The sequence below is a fragment of the Podarcis liolepis genome, assembly GCF_965112155.1.
Source record: "Podarcis liolepis genome assembly, chromosome: 4".
NCBI classification, from domain to species: Eukaryota; Metazoa; Chordata; class Lepidosauria; order Squamata; family Lacertidae; genus Podarcis; species Podarcis liolepis.
Window position 1 is genome coordinate 54,613,488 of NC_139558.1, and position 23,431 is coordinate 54,636,918.

Genomic DNA, 23,431 nt, shown 5'->3' on the forward strand with positions numbered 1-23,431 from the left:
TATTTGTATTTTTCGCTATTATCTGATATTGTGTCTATTGCAATAAAGTATTTGTATTTTTTGGGGGGGGGAATAAAGAAAAAAAAAATAATTTCCCACCCAGGTGCGGGGCTGGGGCGGGGGAAGCTAGAGCCCCCAGAACAGGCTGCTGTCCGCAAGCTGTGGGAGCCCTCCCACAGCTTGTGGAGAGCTACCGAAGCCCGGGCGCGGCTGCTCAGCGCCCCCGGGCTTTGGGATAAGAGGCAGCTCTGCGCAAGCCGTGGGAGGGCTCCTGCGGCTTGCGCAGAGCTACCCGAAGCCCGGGCGCGACTGCTCAGCACGCCTGGGCTTCGGGATAAGAGGCAGCTCTGCGGAAGCTGTGGGAGGGCTCCCGCGGCTTGCGCAGAGCTACCCGAAGCCTGGGCGCGACTGCTTAGTGCGCCTGGGCTTCGGGGTGCAGGCAGCTCTGCGCAAGCCGTGGGAGCCCGACGGGAACTTTCGTGGGCTCCCAAGGTTTGCAGATAGCTTCCTGAAGCCTGGAGAGCAAGAGGGGTCGGTGCGCACCAATGCCTCTCGCTCTCCAGGCTTCAGAGAAAGCCTGCATTCACCCCATAGGACGCACACACATTTCCCCTTCATTTTTGGAGGGGAAAAAGTGCGTCCTATAGGGCGAAAAATACGGTAAATGGCAGATACCTGCTTGAGCAGCTTCTAGATACTGCTATATAATGTGTGGAATCTAGTTTGAGGGTAGCTCTTCTTGCTACTTAAAATTCCCTAGAAGTGTGACAAAGCAATCCACATTATGCAGCATCAGTATAATAAAACAGAAGTGCTAATTGCTAGTTAATATGACTTCCAAAGCCAAGCAGCCTACACTTCTGAACCATGATAAAAATGGTCTATACATGAAATTAAATATGAAGGATTGGACTTGAAATTGGAACAGGATATTGTAAAATATTTACTACACAGTCAGGCCTTGTATATTGAAGCAGAGCATATAAGCTAGTGCTTTGTAAGCACAAGGAGGTTTAAACATGGAACACATTGACCCAAATAACAGCTTCCCAACATTTTGCTGAATGCAGCTTGAAATGTTTTCTATCAAGTTTTTAAGCGATTCCTGATAGCTGGAGAATAAGCTCTTATTTTGGCACAGTCAAATCAGTGTATTATATAGTTTCTTTTCTAATGTATTTGTATAATTTTTGCAGTCCAAAATATTTTAACAGAAGTGCTCCAAACTCAAAACAAGCAAAGGGCCTTAACTTCCCACAGAGAACCTGCTTAGAGGCCTGAACATTTCTACTAAAAACTTGCTATCAGTTTGGATTATGGGAGCAGTGAATCGCTTTTAGAAAATACCCCAATGCATTCCAGTGAGCAAAATGTAAGAAAAGACTGGGATCATAATTAATTAAAAATAAAGTAATTGTTTTTATTATACTGTGCTGTTAAAATTGTAATGATTGTAAGCCACTTTGAGTTATATGGTAGTTTACAAACCCTAGAAGTTAATAGTAATGGACTTGGCCTGTCAGAGTTAAGCGTGTATAGATCATATAGATTTCAATAGAAGAATTTGTGTTTCAAAATGCTGGATTTTGCCCAATAATAATACAATTAATGGATGATTTGGGGGAATCACAGAGTTGGAAGGGACCCTGAGGATAATTTAGTTCAACTCCCTGCAATGCAGGATACACACGTAGGTGCTGCAGAAATAAATTGTGATAAGACTCAGTGGAGACTTATGGAGCCCTCTACCTTCCTTTTCTTAAGTATTTTTTTATCCTTTACAGTATACTTTTTTAAATTTATACAACCCTTCATCCGAAGATCACAGGGTGGTTTACAGCATAAAAATACAAAATGAAAACACACCAGGGCTCCTTCCTGAGGCTCCCTCCGCTTTCATCGGTGCGGGGGGGGGGCAGCAAGCTACCTCACTTGCTCGCCCCCCACATCCCGAAGATAGGCCAGTCATTCACCTCGGGAGGAAAGATGCAGCCCACCCTCTGGGACAAAGTCCGCAAAGCAGGGCTGCCTGATGCTGCTGGTGCAGCAGTATCAGAGAGTCCTTACATGGCCTACCTAAGCCCAACCCCATGTCAAGGCCTGCCTCAGCCGCAGCTGCCTTCGCAGGAGGGGGGAGTCTAACGGAGCCCACACCCCACCCGCAAACTGGAGGCAAGGTGGGGGGGGGATCCTTCAAACTTCTCCCTTGAGGAGGAATGGCAGCTGCCCCCCCCCCAAAGGAGATGTGTGACGGAGCCCACACCTCCCCAGCTGAGCAGCCTCGCTCCTGCTCCTGCTGGTGTGCAAGCAGGAGCTGGATCAGGGCTCTCTCAGCTGGGGAGGGGGAGCACCTTAACGGAGCCCTCACCCCGCTGCTGGCTCGTGTGAGCCGCCGGCAGGTCAGAGGCCATGTAAAACTGCTTGGCTGAGGCAAGGGCACTGGCACGCTCCTCAGCCAAGCTGTTTAAAGAGGCGGAGGGAGGAACAAGCCGTTTCGGCACCTTGCCAATGCGGCCTGTTTCTCCCTCTGCCGTTAGGAGGGCAGATGATGGCGGTTTCACTCAGCAGTATATCACTGGTGAAACCGCCACCTTCTGAGTCCCTCTGCCTCCTCAGAAGGTGGCGGTTTCACCAGTTATATACTGCTGAGTGAAACTGTCATTGCGGTCTGCCCCTTATACCGGTCCTGGGCGATATGTAGCAGGCCTAGTAGCAGATCACCCCTCCTTTGAACAGGAGTGGCAGAAGGCATCCACTGGCTTTCTGGTGAATAAAGGCCAGAATGCTGTAGTATACATGCATGGAAAGACTGTTCGCAGCTGGGGCAGAAGACGGCTCCATTCAGCCCTGTGACATCCCTTTCCTGTAGGCCAGCAGGAGCCCCACAGTATTTAAGAAAATGCATTGTATTTAAATATTTGGAGTATTTCTTACCGTTTCATATGTTCCAGTTCTCATTTTGGTATTTTACTTTACAGGTGTCAAGCAACCATTAGTAGGTGAGTATAAGAAAGAACCTTGCCATTTTTAATCACGATCTTCATTATATTCAAGTATTTCTTACGCTGCATGCAAGAAAATCCAGATTGTTTGTTTCACCACACGGGGAGGGGAAGCTGCCTGCCTTGTCCTCAGCAAGCCTTGTTGATTGGGGCCCTGGTTCTGCCTCGAAGCAGGTGGGAAACACAGGGTGCAGTTGGTGGTCCCTAGCAGTCCTTCATGGTGGCTCATGAACAAGCTGTGGTTTGTCAGCTAGGAACAAGCAACCATTTAGTTTCCTGGGCTGGGTTCACATGTTCAAGCAAACCATATTTAGGCTAATCAAATCATCGTTTAGGATTATATGTCTGAACAAAGCCTGAATGTTGATGATAGAAATGTTCATGTTCTGCAGAGTTTAAATATTTCCTTTGCCTTTGCTTCTTACCAATGAGTCCCTGGTCTTAAATCCCAGTTCTGTGCAAGTTCACTGAGATGTCTGTAAAACCCAGTGGTTATTAGAATTACTTTTGCAGCTAGGACTAGGATTGCAGCCTAAGTCTTTGACAAGTGTTTTCTTTTGAATTCTGCACACTTCTACACAATATTCTCTGTAAATATTGCTGAGGAAAAATACAGTGGTACCTCGGGTTAAGTACTCAATTCGTTCCGGAGGTCCGTTCTTAACCTGAAACTGTTCTTAACCTGAAGCACTGCTTTAGCTAATGGGGCCTCCTGCTGCCGCCACACCGCCAGAGCACGATTTCTGTTCTCATCCTGAAGCAAAGTTCTTAACCCAAGGTATTATTTCTGGGTTAGTGGAGTCTGTAACCTGAAGTGTATGTAACCTGAAGCGTATGTAACCCGAGGTACCACTGTAACTGTTTTCTTCTCGTGTTATTCTTCATAATGGTTTCTGGATAAGTCTGAAGGATACAAAGTATGCGCTGGTCTTTTTTTGCCCTAAATTATTCTAATTTACCTTGCCATCCCATCTAGCTCGTATTATAGATGAAACCAATGGAACATGTGATCTGACAGAAAGCTGTTTGGAGGAGACAGGTGGATTAGGAGTGGATATCATCCTTGATGCAGGAGGTCTGTAACTGCTACATAACTCTTTACTGATACAGCAAAATATTTACCAACAGTTCCATAGTATTTTATTATTTTTAAAACTTTGTATCATCAAAAACATATCCAGTTTTATACAGTGCTGTTGTATACTAAAGTGTCAGAGGAGTGGCTCTATAGTTAGTATGTGAGGCACTGTCTGTTAAAATCATGAAAAAAAATTCAGTATGGAATTTGGTACAGAAGACCTATTGATGCTGGTGAAGCAGTTAATTGCATATAAAGTCCTCTGGAGAAGCAAATGAGAAATTTATGCAGTACTAAAATCCATATATTGTTTATTAGGATAGGTTTTCTGTAGTCATAATCAAAATATTTACATATTTTTCTGTTTTTCTACCTTTTTATTTAATGTTTATGTTATATATATTGTGTGGGTGTGTTATTGCATAACTGAATTCTTAACAAAAATGAGGTACAATCCACTCTGATTACACCTTTCCTTGCAGAATTTACACAGCAGCAGATCTACAGCATAGTTCTATGACAGTGTCACGTGCGCGGTAGTTAAAAATGTACCCAAGTTTCAGGCACTTACAGGCTGTAGTTTTCTGTACACTTTTCTCTCAAAGAGTATTTTGGAGGAATGAATACCCCCAAAATTCCAATGGAATCCTTTTATTTGAGGGTTTGTTTGTTTTTTAACCTCAGTCAATGTAGCATGTTGGGATGAAAATAATTCCAGGGAAACTGATCGGTTTTTAAAAAAATGTTCCAGGGAAGGAAACTTAAGACTGTATATGTAGATTGACCATGCAACCACTCAACTATCTTCTGCACTGATTTATGCACTTGACCCTGCCATCAAACATTCACAGGAGACAAGGTGAAACTAATTAATGGAACCTTTTCCACCGTGTCTGCTGTGCCCAGAATTCTGAGTAAAGAAAGTAATTTTAAAATAGACCAGAAAAGGGGGAATGTATATTGATATAATATGAACATGAAACATTTTTATTGAAGATTTTCTTGGGTTACAAAAGCACAGACATCATCTCTACTGTATTTTCAGATCATAAAGTCCTTTTTACAGTTCAACACAGTTAAATGTGACTCTTAAGTACTTAGCTTCTTTGCTTCCTTTTAGTGAGATTATACAGTAAAGAAAATGAAGTAACTTCACAACAATTGCTGCCGCACAAACATGACATTATTTCATTGCTCAGTGTTGGAGGCCATTGGGTTACCATGGAAGAAAATCTCCAGGTGAGAACAAAATCTGAAATTACCATGTATATAAGTATGGTACGATTGGTGACTGATGACCATAAACATCTTAAAAACTAAGTTACTACTAAGGCAGCAGTCCTATGTACAGTTGCCTGGAGTAAGTCTGGTGGAACACAAAGTGACCTATTTCCAGATAAACTTGCATAGCACTATAGTGCAACACTGTTTAATATCTATACTGGTGCACTATTTTTGTGATTCTGCTGCGAACTGTGGAGCAGGGATCTTTAACCTTTTCAGACCCAGAACCCACTTTTAACCCAAACATGCCACTGGGGACCCACCAGTGGGTCTTGACTCACCAGTTGAAGACCAGTGCTGTAGAGAATCTAGCATTTATGGCATGCTTAAACATTCTGCATTACATGAACAAGATAAAGGACTGGGATGGATAATCTATTGAAATGGGGCATGGGATAGGCAATAGGAAAGATACAGGTAAGGTGAGCCAGTTAGCTCAGGAAATGCTTTACTTCAAGAAGTGCAGTGTCAGAACTTGGAGGAGGGCAGAAGCAGCTTGGTGTCTATAGAATCAGGGTGGGTATGGTTTGTTTACTAAAAACAGTTTTATCCAGCCACATATGGGACTTCCTGGGCAGCTAACTATCAATGTAAATACAAAAAAACAAAAGTTCAAAAATCCTTAACGGCAGCACAGTCAACTAAAGTAAAAAACAGGTCAAGTAATAATAATAAAAAATAGATAAGAGCATCAGCATTGGATAATGCATGGATAGGCAAACTAGGGGCCGGATCCGGCCCAATCGCCTTCTAAATCCAGCCTCCGGACAGTCTGGGAATCAGCGTGTTTTTACATGAGTAGAATGTGTCCTTTTATTTAAAATTCATCTCTGGGTTTATTTGTGGGGCATAGGAATTTGTTCATTCATCCCCTGCCCAAATAAAGTCTGCCCCCCCAACAAGGTCACAGGGGACAGGGGACCAGCTCCCTGCTGAAAAAGTTTGCTGACCCCTGGGATAATGAGCAAGAGCTTATGAAGGATGCAGGAGTGTTCATTGACCAGAAATATGGAAGAATAGATGAGTTTATGCTAAGAAGTGGTATGAAGAAGCCAAGGCAAAATGGTGGAGAATTTATAGAAGACAAGACTAAATGCTTGAATTTGATGTAGAGCATAATAGGAAGTGTGTGCAAGGTCTTAATGATCATGGCAACAAGGGAGAAATATGAGTTCCTTCAGCATATGGGGCAGAGAAATGCATAAAGAGGTGGGAGTTGTCACTATCGGTCACCACTGCTTATTTTCCATATCAATCAAGACTCAGCAGTCTTTAGTATTTTTGTGTACCAGCCCACCACTGCTACACTATTTCCAAACTGCCAGTCTTGATCCTTTGGAGGCAGTTGCTATTAGAAACCCAGTAACTAGCAAGTGCAGCGTTACTCGACAGTAATAATCTAGCACACTTCATAATTAAAATAAAATGAAATTGCTACTATAGTGTGAATCAAACAGAAGATAAACTGTCTTTGTCTCAGAATGAAGACTTGTTCTGTGCCTTCCAGGTCATTAATGTTTGTAAAACAAGAAGCCAATTTCATATATGTTGAAAATCACTTGCACTGCCTGTTACCAGGAAAATTATGTCAACCATATATTAATGTGCTTGGTTGTGCCATTTTTGTTTTGGCAAATGTAGCTTAACTGTTTTTCATATTTTTAAAAAGTTGGATCCTCCAGATAGTCGTTGCCTTTTCCTCAAAGGTGCTACAGTCTCTTTCCTGAATGATGAGGTGTGGAATTTGTCAAATATGCAACAAGGGAAATACTTATATATCCTTTTTATGCTTATATTTTAAATTGATAAGTAACTGGTTTGTTTTAATAAAAAAAATTCCTTCCAGTAGCACCTTAAAGACCAACTAAGTTAGTTCTTGGTATGAGCTTTTGTGTGCATGCACACATCTTAAAGAGAGTGGGGGAAAATGCAACATATATTGCATATATTGGAACTCAGTACAGCTAAGGGATCTTTACTGCTGACTGTCATAGTACTGGAAATATCATGATATGGGGAATTTAATTGCCATTTGGAGTGTGATACGTATGGGTTTATTTTCTGCTATTTTAGAATAAACATATAATTTTAGATTTTAGATTGTAAACCTGGGGATATGGACTGTTGTCTTTAAGCTGTGCAGAGTGCTTAGTAAACCTGGATAGATTATAAATCACATTAATGCTTTAAAACACTACCAGGCATTTCTACCCAGATATGCAGGGTCTATATGGTGAAGCCAATCTCACAAATTAAAGATCTGCATCTCAGTCCTAGCCATGTTTCCTCAAAACAGATTTGTTGGGATTTGCTAGTGTGTTTAGTAATCCACTCCAGTCACACATGTACACACAGTTTTTCTTAACAATTCTCTTATACGCATTCTAGAAGATGTAATGGAGAAGCTATCCAGTGGTGTTTTCAGGTAAGTCGGGTGTGCTACAGTGAAATGGAAGCTTACAAACTAATCTAAGTATTATAAGTTATTAAGCTCCACATAATTAAAATGCTGCTGGAGACCTACTTTGTGGCTATAGTTATTGATCCAGAACCCCAAGAGTCCTGAAGCCAGTTCCATGAGCCCAATAGGTTTCAGACTTATTTTCTCGAAAAGCGAGTCCTAAATTCTGCATGAGAAACTGCTTTTCTAACAGAAGGCAGCTTCAGAAGCTATTCGTTATAATACAGTAACGTTGGGATTAGCTGTTCATTAAAAATAAATAAATACCAGAGCCACTAAGTCACTGCAAGCTCCTTTAATGACTCTAAACAGCCCTTGGTATGCCACCCATTAATATCAAATACGTGGGCAAAATTCTTATTTTTACAGTGGTGCCCCACAAGACGAATGCCTCGCAAGACGAAAAACTCGCTAGACGAAAGAGTCTTCCATTTTTTGAGGTGCTTCGCAAGACGAATTTCCCTATGGGCTTGCTTCGCAAGACTAAACGTCTTGCGAGTTCTTGTGAGTTTGTTTCCTTTTTCTTAAAGCTGCTAAGCCGTTAATAGCCGCTAAGCCGCTAATAGCCGTGCTTCGCAAGACGAAAAAACCGCAAGACGAAGAGACTCGCGGAACGGATTAATTTCGTCTTGCGAGGCACCACTGTATTTTCAATTAGCCATCATAGGAAATGACTTGGAGAAAGCCCTCTTCCCTGCAATCCTAATTGCTCTAATACAATCTGCCTGTTAGCCTGTACATTAAATAAACCAAGTTTGGACCAGACTTACTCTGCAGGTGCGTAATACTTGTCTACAATCCAACTGCATATTCATAATAACCACTGTGAACTGCAGCTAAATAAAAGTCTCTGTTCTTGTATGAATAAGCTACTAAAGGCATTCCTTCCAATAGTTAATATTCTACTAATGCTTACTACAAACCTTATTTTTCCTTTGTCTGCTATGATTGCAGTCCAAGTTTTTGGATGCAGAAGGGCAGGAGCTGGAAGACTTGTTCTCAAAAGCAATATAAAATGGCACATCTTTTAAACTGCTAGTAAAAGCTATTTTGAAATGCATGCGGTACATTAAACATCTGCTTCCTATTTGCTGTTTTCTCTGCCCTTTGTTCCAGGAATCCTAGCCAACCTATAACACTTGCAGTGTGTTTGAGCTGTAAAGTTTGCATTACTAAAAAGTAAAGTCTATGGCAATTGTCCTGAATTGTGTACTTTTTTCTTTTGAGCATACATTAAGACACTTCTGAGATATTATTCTCTTTTAGGCCTCATTTGGATGATCCAATCCCATTATATGAAGCCAAAGTTTCTATGGAAATGGTTCAGAAGAACGAAGCAAGAAAAAGACAAGTTATCCAGCTCTGAAGCACAGATGCTTAGCTTTTAAGTGAAGTGTAAATTTGTGAACTGTGTCTCAATTGCCTACTTATAAAGGATTGGTCAATGAGTTCCAACTAATGTTTTAATTACTGTTTGAATATTCTTTACAAGTTCTGGGGGAGAAATTAGAGCTTTGATTCCCCCCCATTACCATGTCTAAAAGAGTATTTCTGTTAGCAATTGAAAGTTTACTCATATTTGTGGTCCTCCAACCCGCCGTCCATCCGTCCCCGTCCCGTCCCCCCCCGGTCACTCCTGTGCTTAGCAGACAACACTTTTATTTTGTCTGCTCAGTTTTATGCATTTTGCTGCGCTTTGTTTTACTTGGACCATCTATACACTGTGGGGGTGGAAAGGTGTCCCTGGAAAGCACTTGTAACATTGGCAAGATTCTGAATGTGCTTTCTCAATCTGACCTTATTTTTATGGTGGCTTCGCTATGTTTTTTATTTAGCCTTTCCATCTAGAAAACACAGGATCTATCAGCACCTATAGATGACATGCATTGCCAAGGGTCTTTTTATACAAGCAGCATTCTGTGGAATAAGTGTACATTTGTTAGGCATTTGTTTTGCACAGTCCACATTTCTGTCTTTAAGACAGCACTGCGGTGGGTAGGATACTGCATTTACCAAGTACCTAAGTGCAATATTTGCACCTGGAGAAAATGCAGTATATGCTTTCATACAGCACATACTCTGTTATTACAATTCCTTGATGAAGTGTTGTTTTTGTGACTGTCACAAGTACTTACTGAGTATATTCTGTGTTGTAATTTGTAATCTATACTCATGTAAATTTATGATTTACCATTCTTAAATGTTCAAATTGTATATGGCAGAATAGACCTTAGTCACAGTCATTAATTTCAGTGTGTCTCCTCTGAGTAAAAGCCAGCTATTCTGCTTTTTCCCCTTTTATAAATTTAGCTTTGTGCTATATATAGTTCATGCATATAGCCCAGACCACAAAAGAGGGATGGAGAGGCAAACAGGGCTATTCCCATCACCTGCCACACCATGGTGGGATATGCTCTGCTGCTGTGGGATAGTGGTCACACTTTGGCTCCTCATCTAAGACTGTCCTCTGTTCTTCTCCTCAATATTGTCTAATTTGTCCCTTCACTGCTAATAAAAGGTGGTTGCATTCTCAGATATGCCGCAATTGCAAGAAGATTTATGGAAGCAAGTCCTATTAAAATCAATGAATTCAGCCCCTGCATAAACAGTAGGACTGTGTGAAATTTTGTACCACACAAACCCTATGGAAAGCTGATATTGTAGTAGATACGTGTGGTAAAAAAATTCCCAGCATCAAGTGATTGCTGTTAATTGCTAGAGAGAATGTGGCTTCCCACAACTGAAGCTGAATGTTGACAAGCCAGATTCTCTTAACTACTGTTCTAAGGAAAAATGTTCTGCCTTTCTCCACAACTATATATTTCTGCAACTAAATCATCTGCAGAGGCTTCATATTATGCCCCTCAACTCTTTCAGTGTGTGGAAATATTAACTAGAACCCAGAAACACAGTTTGAGAATTCAATATAATGTTCAGCTAGCTTCTTGCTTTTCATAGTTCTATTTTAATTTTGAATATATATTTTAAAGAAGCCAACTAGATAAGATATGGGTTACATTGGCATGCTTGGCCAAGGGTTAGCAGCTTTTATTTTGAAAATTTCCAAGGTCACTTCATAGCAAACTTTTTAAGTGGACTGGAATTTTTCTTCAGACTTGAAGAAGGTGGGGCTGAGAAAACAGCTCCCTTAATATTGAAGCCATATTGTCAGCATTGGTCAAGTCATATAGCCCTAGAAGGGATAAGGGCATGTTTATGGGGATGTATCAGCTGAGAACACACTGCCTCTAATTTCAAGGAAATCTGATGTAAAGCTTTATATTCATGAAACGTCAATCACCAAGGAGAACAAAGCAGGAAGTATCATTTCCTCGGCCTCGGTCCAGTATACCTGAAGGAGCGTCTCCACCCCCATCATTCTGCCCGGACGCTGAGGTCCAGCGCCGAGGGCCTTCTGGCGGTTCCCTCATTGTGAGAAGCAAAGCTACAGGGAACCAGGCAGAGGGCCTTCTCGGTAGTGGCGCCCGCCCTGTGGAACGCCCTCCCATCAGATGTCAAAGTGATAAACAACTACCTGACATTGAGAAGACATCTTAAGGCAGCCCTGTTCAGGGAAGCTTTTAACGTGTGATATTTTACTGTATTTTTGGTGTTTATGGAAGCCGCCCAGAGTGGCTGGGGAGCCCCAGCCAGATGGGCGGGGTATAAATAATAAATTATTATAATATTATTATTATTATTTAGAAGACATCTGAAGGCAGCCCTGTCTAGGGAAGTTTTTAGTGTTTAATTATGTTTTTGTTTATGCTGGAAGCCGCCCAGAGTGGCTGGGGCCACCTAGTCAGATGGATGGGGTGCAAATAATAAAATGATGGTGATGATTCAATCATGGGCGTAGCCTGGATTTTTATGGGAGGAGCAGAACCAAGCTATCTGCGATGTGACTGGTCAGTGAAGTATTTTTATATATTTACTTGATTTGGGGTAGCCTTGGCTACGCCCATGGATTCTACCTATACTCAGCTTTGCTCCCTGGGACCGGGATTCAAGGCAGCTGACGCGAAGCAAGACAGAGAAAATACAAAAAGCCAAAGGAACACGAGTGAACAGCAGAGAACCCGCACAAACAACGCTGACACAAAACGCCACATATATTAAGTAAAATAAAAACATCACCACCCGATCCCCACCCCCACTCATCTTTCCCTCCCTCCACCTCTTTCCCCCTAATGTCTCAACAAATGAAACCGATTTGTTTTTGTTTTTTTTAAAGTGTTACGTGGAAAAAAATACGAGAGAGAGACACTGCACATATCTTTGTAACTCAAGAAAATCTTTAATAAGAATACATTAAAAACAAAGAAAATACAAAAAGCTAAAAACATGACATGTATTGATTAAAAACTAAACCGAATCAAAACAAATTACTGTATTAAAATACTGCTACTAAAAGCACAGCACAGCCCTTTCCTTAAGGAAAATAAAAACAGTAAAGAGACAGGAATCTGGAGAGGAAACGCGTAGGATTCCGCTTGGGGCGTGATGGAAGCTGCGCCCAGGGGCCAAATAGTGGAGCTCTCGGCGCGCGCCTGTACAGCGCAGCAGCCCAGCTTACGGCGCCCTCGCCAGGGCAGGAAAGGCAGCCGCGGCGGGGCGGACGGGTTTTCCGATTGGCCGGTCTCCGCGCGGCAACCAGGAGGCGCCTCTTCCCGCCCTCAAGGCGGAGCCTCCTCCAGCCGCGCGCCAAGTTCGTATCTTGCAGCCGGACGCCGGCCCCGCTCCGCTTCTTGCTCTCGGCCTCCGCCGCCGCCATGTGCTCCGTGGTGCCCGGCTACTCCCCCGGCTTCAAGAAGCCTCCCGAGCTGCTACGCCTGAAGAGGAAAAGGGCGCGGAGAAGCGACGCGGAGCTCGGCCACTCTCCTAGCGCGCCCGCCGCCCCTTGCGCGCTGGGCGGCTCGGCTCTGTCCCCTCGGCCCTACCCGGGGAGCCGCAGGCGCAACCCCTTCTCGAGCCTGGAGAACAGCCCGCGCCCGCCGCCGGGGACAGGCCAGTCCCTCTCTCCGGCCCGGAAACCGAGGGCGCCCAGCTCCTCCCGCGCCCAGGTAAGGCGTCGCGACGGACGGAATTCGGAGCCTTCGGGGCGGGAAAGCGCTGCGTTGCAGATCGCCGTTTCCCTCTTTCCTCCTTTTTTGTGTTTGCTAATGTGCACGCCCCGCCTCCGAATTTAAACTCTTCGATGATCATAGGGCAGCCAAAACGCATTATTTATTTGGATCGTTTCGAAACGGATTGGTATTAAGACCGCTTATCGAAATGCTATATTGACACGGTTATTATTATTATTGCTTTTTTTGCATTGCTGTTTCTGTGAATCGCTTTGGGCAGTTCTGGTAATTTTGGGGGAAAATATTCGATAACTCGGTAAAAGCGCCTTGGTGATACTTCTTGAAAGAAAAGGTGGCGCATACATTATTCTAATAATATGCGGGAAAGCACATGGGAGGAGACGCAATGTCAGGATCAAAAGTAATCAAGCAGGACCCTAGGTTGTGGGAGATTAAATGGGGGAGTCTTTAGCTTTCATCCAAGAAACTTAGCCAGGCACACATTCCATTGTGCACTTTACACGCAAGTAGACCAGCAGGGCACCCCCCCTCCAATAAATGTCACCTATACAGTGTCCCCAAACTTCAGCCAGTTACTGGTTACTGTTTTCCTTCTGGAAACAAACAAACAAACAAACACCTGTGGCATATAATGTCCCAGGAATGCATTGAGTTGGGGTGTATTTACTACACCAGCCAATGTTAGTAGATTGGGATAATAACAGCACCCCACGCTTATAGGAAAATGGTGAAGGAATGGTTAAGAAAGTGTGAAGTGTCTGTTGACACAAACCATGTAATGTTGAGGGACATTTTTCTAACCTAGGGCAGGTTTCTTAATTGGGTTAGAAAAACAGTCCACAATTGTTACACATTTTTGTTACTATGTTACATATTTTGTGTTTTTATATAGTAAATCACTCTGTAATCTTTGGATGAAGGGCAGTATAAAAATTAATAAGTAAATACAGATTAATGAAGCATGCCCATTGATACTTAAGGGATTACATAAGAATATCTAGGCTTGAACTTTGCAGAGTGACAGAATTTTAACCTTTAAAAAAAAAAAAGCTTATGCTAAACACTGCAGTGGATTATTTTATTCACTGTTCATTGAATTATTGGTGTTCACTTAACTTTGAAACTTTTTCCAGTTTTTAAATGGTCTGCAAGACGACGAGTCTATCTGGAAAGAAGAGTTTTCTGAAGCAGCATCTGTTGACTCATTGATCAATGTAAGAATCACTGCAACTGTTAAATGTATCTATATATGAGAATACTGGATTTATTTTATAACACAGGGCTCAAGCCCGTTGCCTTTTGAATGCACCCCCACTAATCACACTCCTTCCATGGGGATGACTTCGTGGCAGAAAGCTGCACTCGTAGAACAGCTTATTTATTCCTAGTGCTGTGAATAAGGATGCAGCTGAAATTGGGCCCCTTGTGATATTCACAGCAAGGCAAACATAAAAAATGCAACTGTGTATGTGGAAAGGGAAGGCTGCAGTTTTTGCTGGATGACTTGAGTCATTCATGCTGCTTGAGGCATGGTCAGAGAAACTAACGGGGGGGCTGATAGTCTGTGCTCTTTTCTACAGCACTAGGGTACACCTATTACGCTTTTTAAAAAGCAACAATCTTTTCTACTCTTCACTAATATTGGTGTATATGTAAAAAGATGCTGTCCTTAATGTTAGCAAAGGAAGGACACGCTTCTAAACATTTAAGTGATGGCATTTTAATGAAGGAGCTGCTTCCTTGTAAATTTTTTCAATGTTTTTATTTTTCAAGGACCAATATCTGGCCATTTCCAATGCTGACGTTTCTTCCTCACCAAGTTATGAATTTCCTGCGGACTGGAGTATTAAAACTCGCCTTCTGTTCACCTCTTCCCAATCATTTGCATGGGCAGATCACTTAAAAGCACAGGAAGAATCTCTAGGATACGTCCAGCATTGTAGAGGAGCATTAATAAACTTGCCTCAAAGTATTCAGGTAATTCGTTCTATTGAACAACACATTGATCAGGAGAATAGACTAGAAACATTGAGGTGGAAAGGTTCCAATTCATACCTGCAGTGAGGTGTTCAGCACAGTATATGTTTTTAAAACTTGCATGGCAAATCATGTCTTCCTACCATGTGCAAACTGCCTTCTCAGTGTTTTATGGCGTATATTGAGGAGGACAATATTGATGAAAAGATCTTGGCTCTGTGGTGGATTTCTGCCATATATAGATCCTTTTTCTCAGTAGCACTGTGAAGCTGAGAGAAGTGATATAAGACTCCCTAGTCCTCCAGTGTTACCAGTGAGATTGGTAACTTGCCAGGCTAACTTTATTCAGAAAGGAATAATCTGCCTGCAAAGAACATTCTGAATCACCTGACGTTTTGTGTGTCATAAAGATAAAACTTAGGTTAATTGGTTATGGTTATAAAAATGGTGGTATTTTTCACACAGAGAAATTATAACAGGATTGGGCCTACCCCAAAATATACAAATAGGCTTCTTATTCAGCTTATTAACCCTTAGAATCTCTTTGAACTTTTGAGACCCTATGCATAAGCTGCAGAGGGACCTACCACTGTACTCATCGGCACCAATACATGGTACTGTCCTTGAAAAGTACTATAGCAAAAGGATGGTGCAGTGGTCTAAACCACTGAGCCTCTTGGGCTTGACAGGGTGAGCTCCTGTTGCTCTGTCCCAGCTTCTGAAAACCTAGCAGTTTGAAAGCATACCAGTGCAAGTAGATAAATATGGCAGTCATCACGGTCCTCCATGCACCAGTAGTGGTTTAGTCATGCTGGCCACATGACCCGGAAAGCTGTCTGTGGACAAACGTTGGCTCCCTCGACTTGTAAAGCAAGATGAGCACCACACCCCATAGTTGCATTTGACTGGACTTAACCATCCAGGAGTCCTTTACCTTCTACCTACTATAAAGGTAAAGGTACCCCTGAGCGTTAGGTCCAGTCGCAGACGACTCTGGAGTTGCGCACTCATCTCGCTCTATAGGCCGAGGGAGCCGGTGTTTGTCCGCAGACAGCTTCCGGGTCATGTGGCCAGCATGACGTAAGCTGCCTCTGGCGAACCAGAGCAGTGCACGGAAACACCATTTACCTTCCCGCCGGAGCGGTGCCTATTTATCTGCTTGCACTTTGACGTACTTTTGAACTGTGAAGTTGCGCCGGGCTCCCACAGCTTGCGGACAGCTGCTCGAAGCCCACTCTGGGAGCTTGCGGGGCTGGGGTCAGGGGAAGCCCGAGCTTCCCCAGCCCCCAGAACGCGACCCAGAGCGATGGCGAAGCTGCGCTCAGCTTCGGCATCGCTCTGGGAGCTTGCGGGGCTGGGGGCGGGGGAAGCAGAGCCTCCCCAGCCCCCAGAGCGATGCCGAAGCTGCGTGCAGGTTTGGCACCGCTCTGGGAGCTTGCGGGGCTGGGGGAGGGGAAAGCCCTCCGCCAGCCTCCAAACCATGTCGGGAGACAGCGGGATGGCGGCGTTCCATCTCCCCGCTGTCCCCCGAGCTTGTGGGGCTGGCGGTGGGGCTCTCCTGAAGCCTGGAGAGCGAGAGGGGTTGGTGCGCACCGACCCCTCTTGCTCTCCAGGCTTCAGCGAAAGCCTGCATTCGACCCATAGGTCGCACACACATTTCCCCTTCATTTTTGGAGGGGAAAAAGTGCGTCCTATAGGGTGGAAAATACGGTATATCACCCAGGCTGGAGTTGTTATAGAGACTATGGGATGTGGCAGAAATGGTCTGGTCAAACTACCAAACTTAATGAAGATTAGGAATGATTGCAGTATAATATACAAGAAGTTTGTAACACAGTGAGTATCTTATATACTGCAATGAACTTACTGTTCTGAAGTAGAGCTCTCACAGTTGCTTTGCTGTTCCCTAAAAAAGTCATACTATTTCTTGATGGCCTCTTACTGATTGCACTGTAAAAAAATTAGGGTTTTAAAAATGCACTTCTTTCCTGCTCCTTTCCTAAACATAGACAGAGGTGCACTCAGCAACAAGTCCACTTTCTATGTAAAGTGTGGATCAGCCTTTAGTAAATGTTTCTCCCTCCTGGCAATTGGACTGGAAACTCATGCGGTTTTGATTGCAGTTGCTGCATAAATTTGTGTTGAATCAGGGTAGATAGTTAGATGGTGCCTTAGAATTCCACATAATAAATTTAATACTTCTCATACTCTCTTGGAAAAAAATACCTGCTTTTGTGGCCTTTCAGTCTACAGGGTAAAGATGAATGAAGATTTTTCAGACATCTTATGAATAGCTTTAAAAATGTAATTTCAACACTTGGCTATCTTAGGAACCGAAGCTCTCCACAGAACTCCGATGTGCTTTCCAGCAAAGCCTTGTATACTGGCTTCATCCTTTCCTGCCATGGCTAAAGCTGTTCCCTCGTATTGGAGCAGATAGAAAAATGACTGGGAAAAATAATCCTTGGCCATATGATGAAGGGCTCCAACAAGTTCTCATGAGTGAATGGTGAGTTGAAGTGAATGGAAATACATCACTAAGCAACTAAGAGTCAAATAGTACTGATACTCACAGGATATTTTCATAACTACCACCAAAATTTGAGTTGAGTCATAATGCAAAATCAAGGAATTCATTCTCAATAATCAGTATAGCAGCTTTGGTTCTGGGGCCAACTGCACTTTGCATGCAAATGCTTACAAAAATCTGGACACTTTTATTTCAGATAAGAAGGTGTATTTGGAGAGGGGAAATTTATAGAAGGGAGTATGTATTTGTTTTTCTCTCCACCCTTTCTCTGCTCCCAGGCAGCTTTCCCCTCTATAATGTTCAGAACATTGGTTTGGCTGATGGGTAAATTTGAAGGAGAGAAAGGGTTAAGCATCCCATTATTTTCGCACCTCCAGTCCTACTCTAAAATTTCTCTCCTTTGTAAAGCAACTTTCCACTTTAAAAAGCGGTGCTGTGTCAGGCGCTATTTTGCAACTTCAAGTTGTGAAAGGAAGAAACATTGCAAGCTGTGTTCTGTGGAATAAATATGCATTAATCCACAATGTCAGTCTTCAAGATAGCACTACTGTGGATAAGGATATCCTGATTTCCCAGTGTCAGAAACTTGTGGCCTCCAAGCGATTGTTTGACTTCAACTCCCATCTTCCTTGCATGGGAGTTGGGAGTCCAACAAGTTCTGGAGGACCAAAGGTTCTTTGTCCATTACTTGCTGCCCTTCACTTGGCCAGTATTTCCCTTTTTGACCTGGAGAAGGTGTTTGTGTGTACACGCTCTGGTTATCTACTCAGGTTGGTGATTTTTGTTTTAAAGGCATTTTGCCCATTTGTGTGAACGTGTGTGTGATTTGCTTTTGATGTGTGTTTTGCCTTGTTTTCCAGAAGTTTATATCTCAGGCTTCCCTTAATCAGCTTTCTGCCATTTCATCATTATTATTGCTTTTCTCAGTCTGTTTAGATTTTCAGTTAAAATGTCAGTAGCTTGGTTTTGCTACTAACAACTTCCCCTCAACTCTGTGTGTGCTGGTTTGCTGTTTCTTTATGCTTGAAGGTGTATTTCTTGGTACAGAAAGTATTGATCTGATGTGTCGAGATCTTTCCTGTTCTACTTAATTCAGGAGGGTTCTGGAAGCTTCTCTGTGTGAAAGAAGGAGAGCCGAGTACAGCTGCTTTAAACTGGTTCTGCTATCTCTTTCTGTCAAGGTCATGCTAACAATAATAGTGAGGCCAGAAGGAGCCTGGGTTTCACTCTGTCTTTCTGTCTCTCTTTCTTTCTGGTGTGGTGTTCTGTATACTTAGCGTTAAGATTTAGACTTATTATAAGTTACTGTAAGTTTACATTAAGTCTGCTGCAACTAGGTGTTTTATGGACAGTGCCAATCCTGAATGTATTGGATTTGTGACCATTATGTTCATTTTCATCCAGTAGCGGTAAAGCTCTGCTGGATGAAATGCCTCAGGTCTATTTTGGAGGAATACTGCAACGTGTTTAAGTTTTTACTCTGCTAACGATACATTGGAATCTACTGTGGATCAATATTGAGTAGAATTTCAATAACAGAAGGTGGGGTGGGAATCCAGTCCCCCATCCTGTCCTCGGTCTGTGGCTAGTGGAACAGACAGGAGCTAGATTGGTCTGTCCTTCAACTGTCTTCCACTCCCCATACACCAGAAGCACATTTCAGGTTACGTACCAACTTCCTGTTGTAAACTACTCTCTGTGTGCGAGTATTTTTGTTGTCTCTGTGTTTTGTTTCCCTCAGTTTTGCTGTTTCCAAATTGCAGGCTGATCATTCTGCACCTTGATTCTTTACCTTGCAGGTGTCTCAGTTTTACCTCCCTTTATAATCTGCTGAGAGCCAAGCTTTGCCCCTATTTCTACGTTTGCACTTACCAGTTCACGGTGTTGTTCCGTGCAGCAGGGCTTGCTGGAAGTGATGTGATCACTGCGCTTATTTCACCCACAACTAGAGGCTTAAGGGAAGCCATGCGAAATGAAGGTGAGAACAGTGTGTTATTAAGCCAAATGACTTACAAAAGCCCTCTTGTATATTGTCTCTACACCATTAATTTGCTTTTTCCACCCCTTCTCAGGTATTGAATTTTTGTCACCTTTTCAAGAAGTTAGAAAAAGGAAATCGAATGTGTTGGCATCCCACTTAGAAACAAGACTTGCTAGTGACTCTGAAACAACAGGCAAGGATGCTGAGAATGAAGAGTATGTAGTTCTCGTTATGGGGTCTTTCTCATTGGAAAAGCTGGCTCTGTCTTGTTGCATTTTTCTAGCACAAAAACTACTTTTCTGATGCAAGATAAATCGTGTTTGGTTTTTGTTTTTACTCCTGAACTGATTTCTGTACAGTGGTACCTCGGTTAAGAACTTAATTCGTTCTGGAGGTCTGTTCTTAACCCACAACTGTTCTTAACCTGAAGCACCACTTTAGCTAATGGAGCTTCTCGTTGCTGCGTGATTTCTGTTCTTATCCCGAAGCAAAGTTCTTAACCCGAGGTACTATTTCTGGGTTAGCGGAGTCTGTAACCTGAAGCATCTGTAAACTGAAGCGTCTGTAACCTGAGATACCACTGTATTAATAGATGGCTCACATGTTGCGACCTACTAAAGTGGTGTCTCTTTGCTTAGGGGACGAGGAATGAGTGATGTTGATGACGATGAAGGATTTTCATGGTTGGAGGAGATGGGAGTACAAGACAAGATTAAAAAGCCAGATACAATTTCTATCAAACTGTATCCTTTCAAAAGTGAAACACTTCCTTAAGTTGTGATTTAAAGCTGTGTGCAAGACTTGTCTAATATACAGCTGAGAAAGCAACACTCAGCTACTGAGAGGCAGGAACATTTGGTGCTTGTTCCTGATATTTGGAGTCAACAGTACATTGACCGCAAAACACTTTCAACATGTACTATGTTCAGTTAAACTCATTTTGATACGGATTATAATCAGTACAAGTGGGATGATGGCCAAGGATGGTTAGGAAAGGGCCTTCCTTTCTACTGCTCCTTATCAGACACATAACATGCCAGTGCTGAGGGATTTGCAGCAGCTGTGTATTAGCCACTGAGACAGTTTTGCATGCAAAGCCTAAAAAGTCTCTGGTTCGGGTTACCTGGAAATCCATCTTTTTCTTCACTTCCCAGTAAGGGTGCTATAACCAGTAATTGGAACTCACAATAGTTTTGCCATGTCCTGGTGTCGTATCAGCTTGTGCTAACCTGGAGGTGTTGTGGCATTGCCTTCCCTGCAGCTCTTGAAGACGCACCAGTTTAGGCAGACATTCCCCTGAACTGAGCTTGTGTTTTTGTGTTAACTTTTAACTATGCTTCTTAATATTTTATGTTTTAATTAAGGATGTCCATGTGTTGCTGCACATTTTAATTAGGGGTTCGTTTCATACCTGTAAACCGCTTAGAAGCCATTTTGGTACATAAGCAGCATGTAGATGAGTTAATAATACTGAAGTAGGCAAGAGTCATATTGGCTAGCAGTTTCAGGTACCCTTGATGTGGTATGACTAGCACATCAAGGTGAGTATGAGGAAATCACAATTTTTTCCACAGCAGGTTTTTTCGGGGGGCAGGGATTGTTTCTTTGCAAGCATGACAAGATCAAAGCTTTTTCGTAGCTAGGCAAATTATTAGCTAAAATTTAAATAGTAACAACACAGTATTAATGTGTACTTAAAGCACATTCCTTGCCTCTGAGACAAGGCTGAAATGTGTCTTTACCTTGTAAATTACTTGCAAAAATTAAATAAGGTTATGACTTTCAATTTGTATTGACTTTGTATTCATCTTCTGCTGGTGTGTGTGTGTGTGTGTGTGTGTGTGTGTGTGTGTATACACCTTTCCCTTGACATTTGGTCTGTAGCTGTAAGGAGAGAAATGAGGTACAAATGGATCACAAGCCTGAATCTGTTGTGCTGGTGAAAGGAACAAACACATTCACTTTGCTAAACTTCTTGATAAATTGCAAGAGCTTAGTGGCTGCTGCAGGCCCTCAGGCTGGCATCCCTCCAACACTGCTGTCACCAGTTGCCTTTAGAGGGGCAACGATGCAAACGCTCAAGGTAAAAATTACTGCAACATGATTTCACATATTGTTGGCTTTATGGCGGGGGGGGAATGGCTTGTGTGAACACTGGTGGCAGGATGGGGAAGCTCATTTTTTGGATGTGCCCTCCCCTTGCAGCTTCTTGTGCCCTTTGAAAAATCTCTTATGGGGGGTGGAATGCCAGGATAATTAGAGAAAATTGGCTTCACCCAGTCCTCTTAGTGGGGTCCTCCACTGGATCAAAAGCCTTCTATGAAAGAAAGGAGACCTCTTTGTGGAAGACTGTTAGGATCCAACTTGCCAAATTTAATTCCTGGAATCTGTTACTAATCATTATCACTTAGCATGACTATTGTTGGTCTGATAATTTACCATGCCTGCCTCTACGATTCCGTGCTCCCTTCCCGTGTATCGGTATAACATGAAATGATTGCAGGCTGCTACCAGACATTTGCCTTAGTATTGTATCATACGGTGCAGCAAGACCCAACTTTTTAAGAATTTCTCTTAGAATCTAGAGATAGAAACTTGTGTTGCTGCAGACTTTAAATGCTTAGTCTCTCATTTATGACCACATACTTTCCATTTCTTGACTTTCCTCCAGTACCATCCCCCTGTAATTGCTGCCTTGCATTTTTCCTATATGTAGAATTGACCCACTGTTAAACTTTGGGTGCATAAAAAGGTTAGGTTTAATTTCAATGTTTTTGAACCTTCGTGTCATATTGCTTAATATTTTTCCACAGGCTCGAAGCATAAATGTGCGGACACAGGTCCAATCACGTTACAAAGATTTATTTAGTCTGGAGATTGTTGGTCCTGTCATGCCTCACTCTATGCATTCCTTGTCCATGCTGCTCAAATCTGCTCAGAATGGATCTTACTCTGCTGTGTGTTATACACATGACCCAACAGCAGTGTTCAACACAAGCATCAGTAATGAACAGAGCATAAAAGAGGTAAAGAGATTTTACTTAACATTCATCTGAATTGGGAATAATCTGATTAACGGAAAAGAGAAAGCATGCTAGCCCTGTTATAAGTGTCACATAATACCCATTCTGCATTTGTAAGAAATTGATATTTTAGTGTGGTGCCAACCTGCATTCTGGAACCCCCTGCCTATTGACACTAGGCAGATGCCTTCACTGTAAACATTTTTGTTTAGATAAGCCTACTCCACACATGTAAAATGGTGTATTTTTAATATGTTTTTAGTTCATTGCTGATTTTATCTTTTGATTGTTTTAAAGAGTTAGTTTTTACTATTATATTGAATTATTTTCTTTGTAAACCACTTTGTTTTTTAACAAAGTGGTATGTGAACTTTTTAAAATCAATGGTTTCATAGGTGCTCAAAGGATAGGGTGGTGTTTGGTAGACTTGTGAAATGGCATGTTAAACAATAAGAAATTGTACTAGTAATACTTTTCTTAATTTGTACAGGAACCCCATAGCAAGGACCTTAAGAAGTGTGGATTGCATCCTAACACTTTAGAACAGCTTACTCTTTCTCCAACATTAGGAAAGTCATCCATAAGGCTCCTAGAAATGAGCAATTATGCCTACACATGGAAAGCCTAAACAAGCAATATCGGTCAATGAAGAATTGCCATTGGTGTTCCTGAGATGTATAAGCCATGTTGGGTGGGTGCAATAGTATTCTGCCAATAACAAACTGTACATGTTAATGTGCAAAACCTACTGGCTAGATTAGCCTTCCTAAGCAGAGTTGATGGAAAACTGCCTATTCTGTGTTGTATAGTGAACTCAACCTTTGCCTTTTTCCCCCACGATTGAAACCTTGATATTTATAGATTTTTAATTAAACTTTAACCCTAGAATCTTGTGTGCTTTCTTTGAAGCTAAAGGGTGGAAGTCTGAGATTATACAGGACTATTCTTCAGGGTAAAACAAATTAAGTAAACCATTTGGTTCACTATAAACAGGACAAATTGCACTAG

At 42.4% G+C, this 23,431-nt stretch overlaps 2 protein-coding genes and 1 long non-coding RNA gene across 9 annotated transcripts in view; 2 read left to right on the forward strand and 1 right to left on the reverse strand.

Annotated features, from left to right (window-relative positions):
• Positions 1-9,280, forward strand: part of CRYZL1 (crystallin zeta like 1) — a 29,194-nt gene extending 19,914 nt beyond the window's left edge. For 6 of the 7 annotated variants that reach the window (XM_083500238.1, XM_083500236.1, XM_083500239.1 and 3 more), the window contains exons 9-14: positions 2,979-2,999; positions 3,979-4,077; positions 5,201-5,319; positions 7,034-7,139; positions 7,744-7,789; positions 9,092-9,280. In XM_083500238.1, the coding sequence (XP_083356364.1) occupies positions 2,979-2,999; positions 3,979-4,077; positions 5,201-5,319; positions 7,034-7,139; positions 7,744-7,789; positions 9,092-9,191 (491 nt within the window). In that variant the 3' untranslated portion in view covers positions 9,192-9,280. The other variant, XM_083500242.1, reaches the window with a different exon arrangement.
• A 67-nt stretch (positions 9,281-9,347) lies between these two features.
• On the reverse strand, positions 9,348-11,666 carry LOC310705602. Its single transcript, XR_014525400.1, has 2 exons — positions 11,536-11,666; positions 9,348-11,162 (listed from the first exon to the last, which is right to left on the reverse strand). It is a non-coding gene; the product is annotated as an uncharacterized lncRNA (long non-coding RNA).
• Positions 11,667-12,214: 548 nt separating this feature from the next.
• DONSON (DNA replication fork stabilization factor DONSON) lies at positions 12,215-23,311 on the forward strand. Its single transcript, XM_083500277.1, has 10 exons — positions 12,215-12,888; positions 14,046-14,126; positions 14,686-14,889; positions 17,220-17,398; positions 19,219-19,397; positions 19,492-19,615; positions 20,039-20,143; positions 21,285-21,483; positions 22,214-22,426; positions 22,914-23,311. Exons 1-10 carry the CDS (start codon positions 12,598-12,600, stop codon positions 23,049-23,051), a joined length of 1,713 nt encoding a protein of 570 aa, XP_083356403.1. The 5' UTR covers positions 12,215-12,597; the 3' UTR covers positions 23,052-23,311.
• The last annotated feature ends 120 nt before the right edge of the window (positions 23,312-23,431 follow it).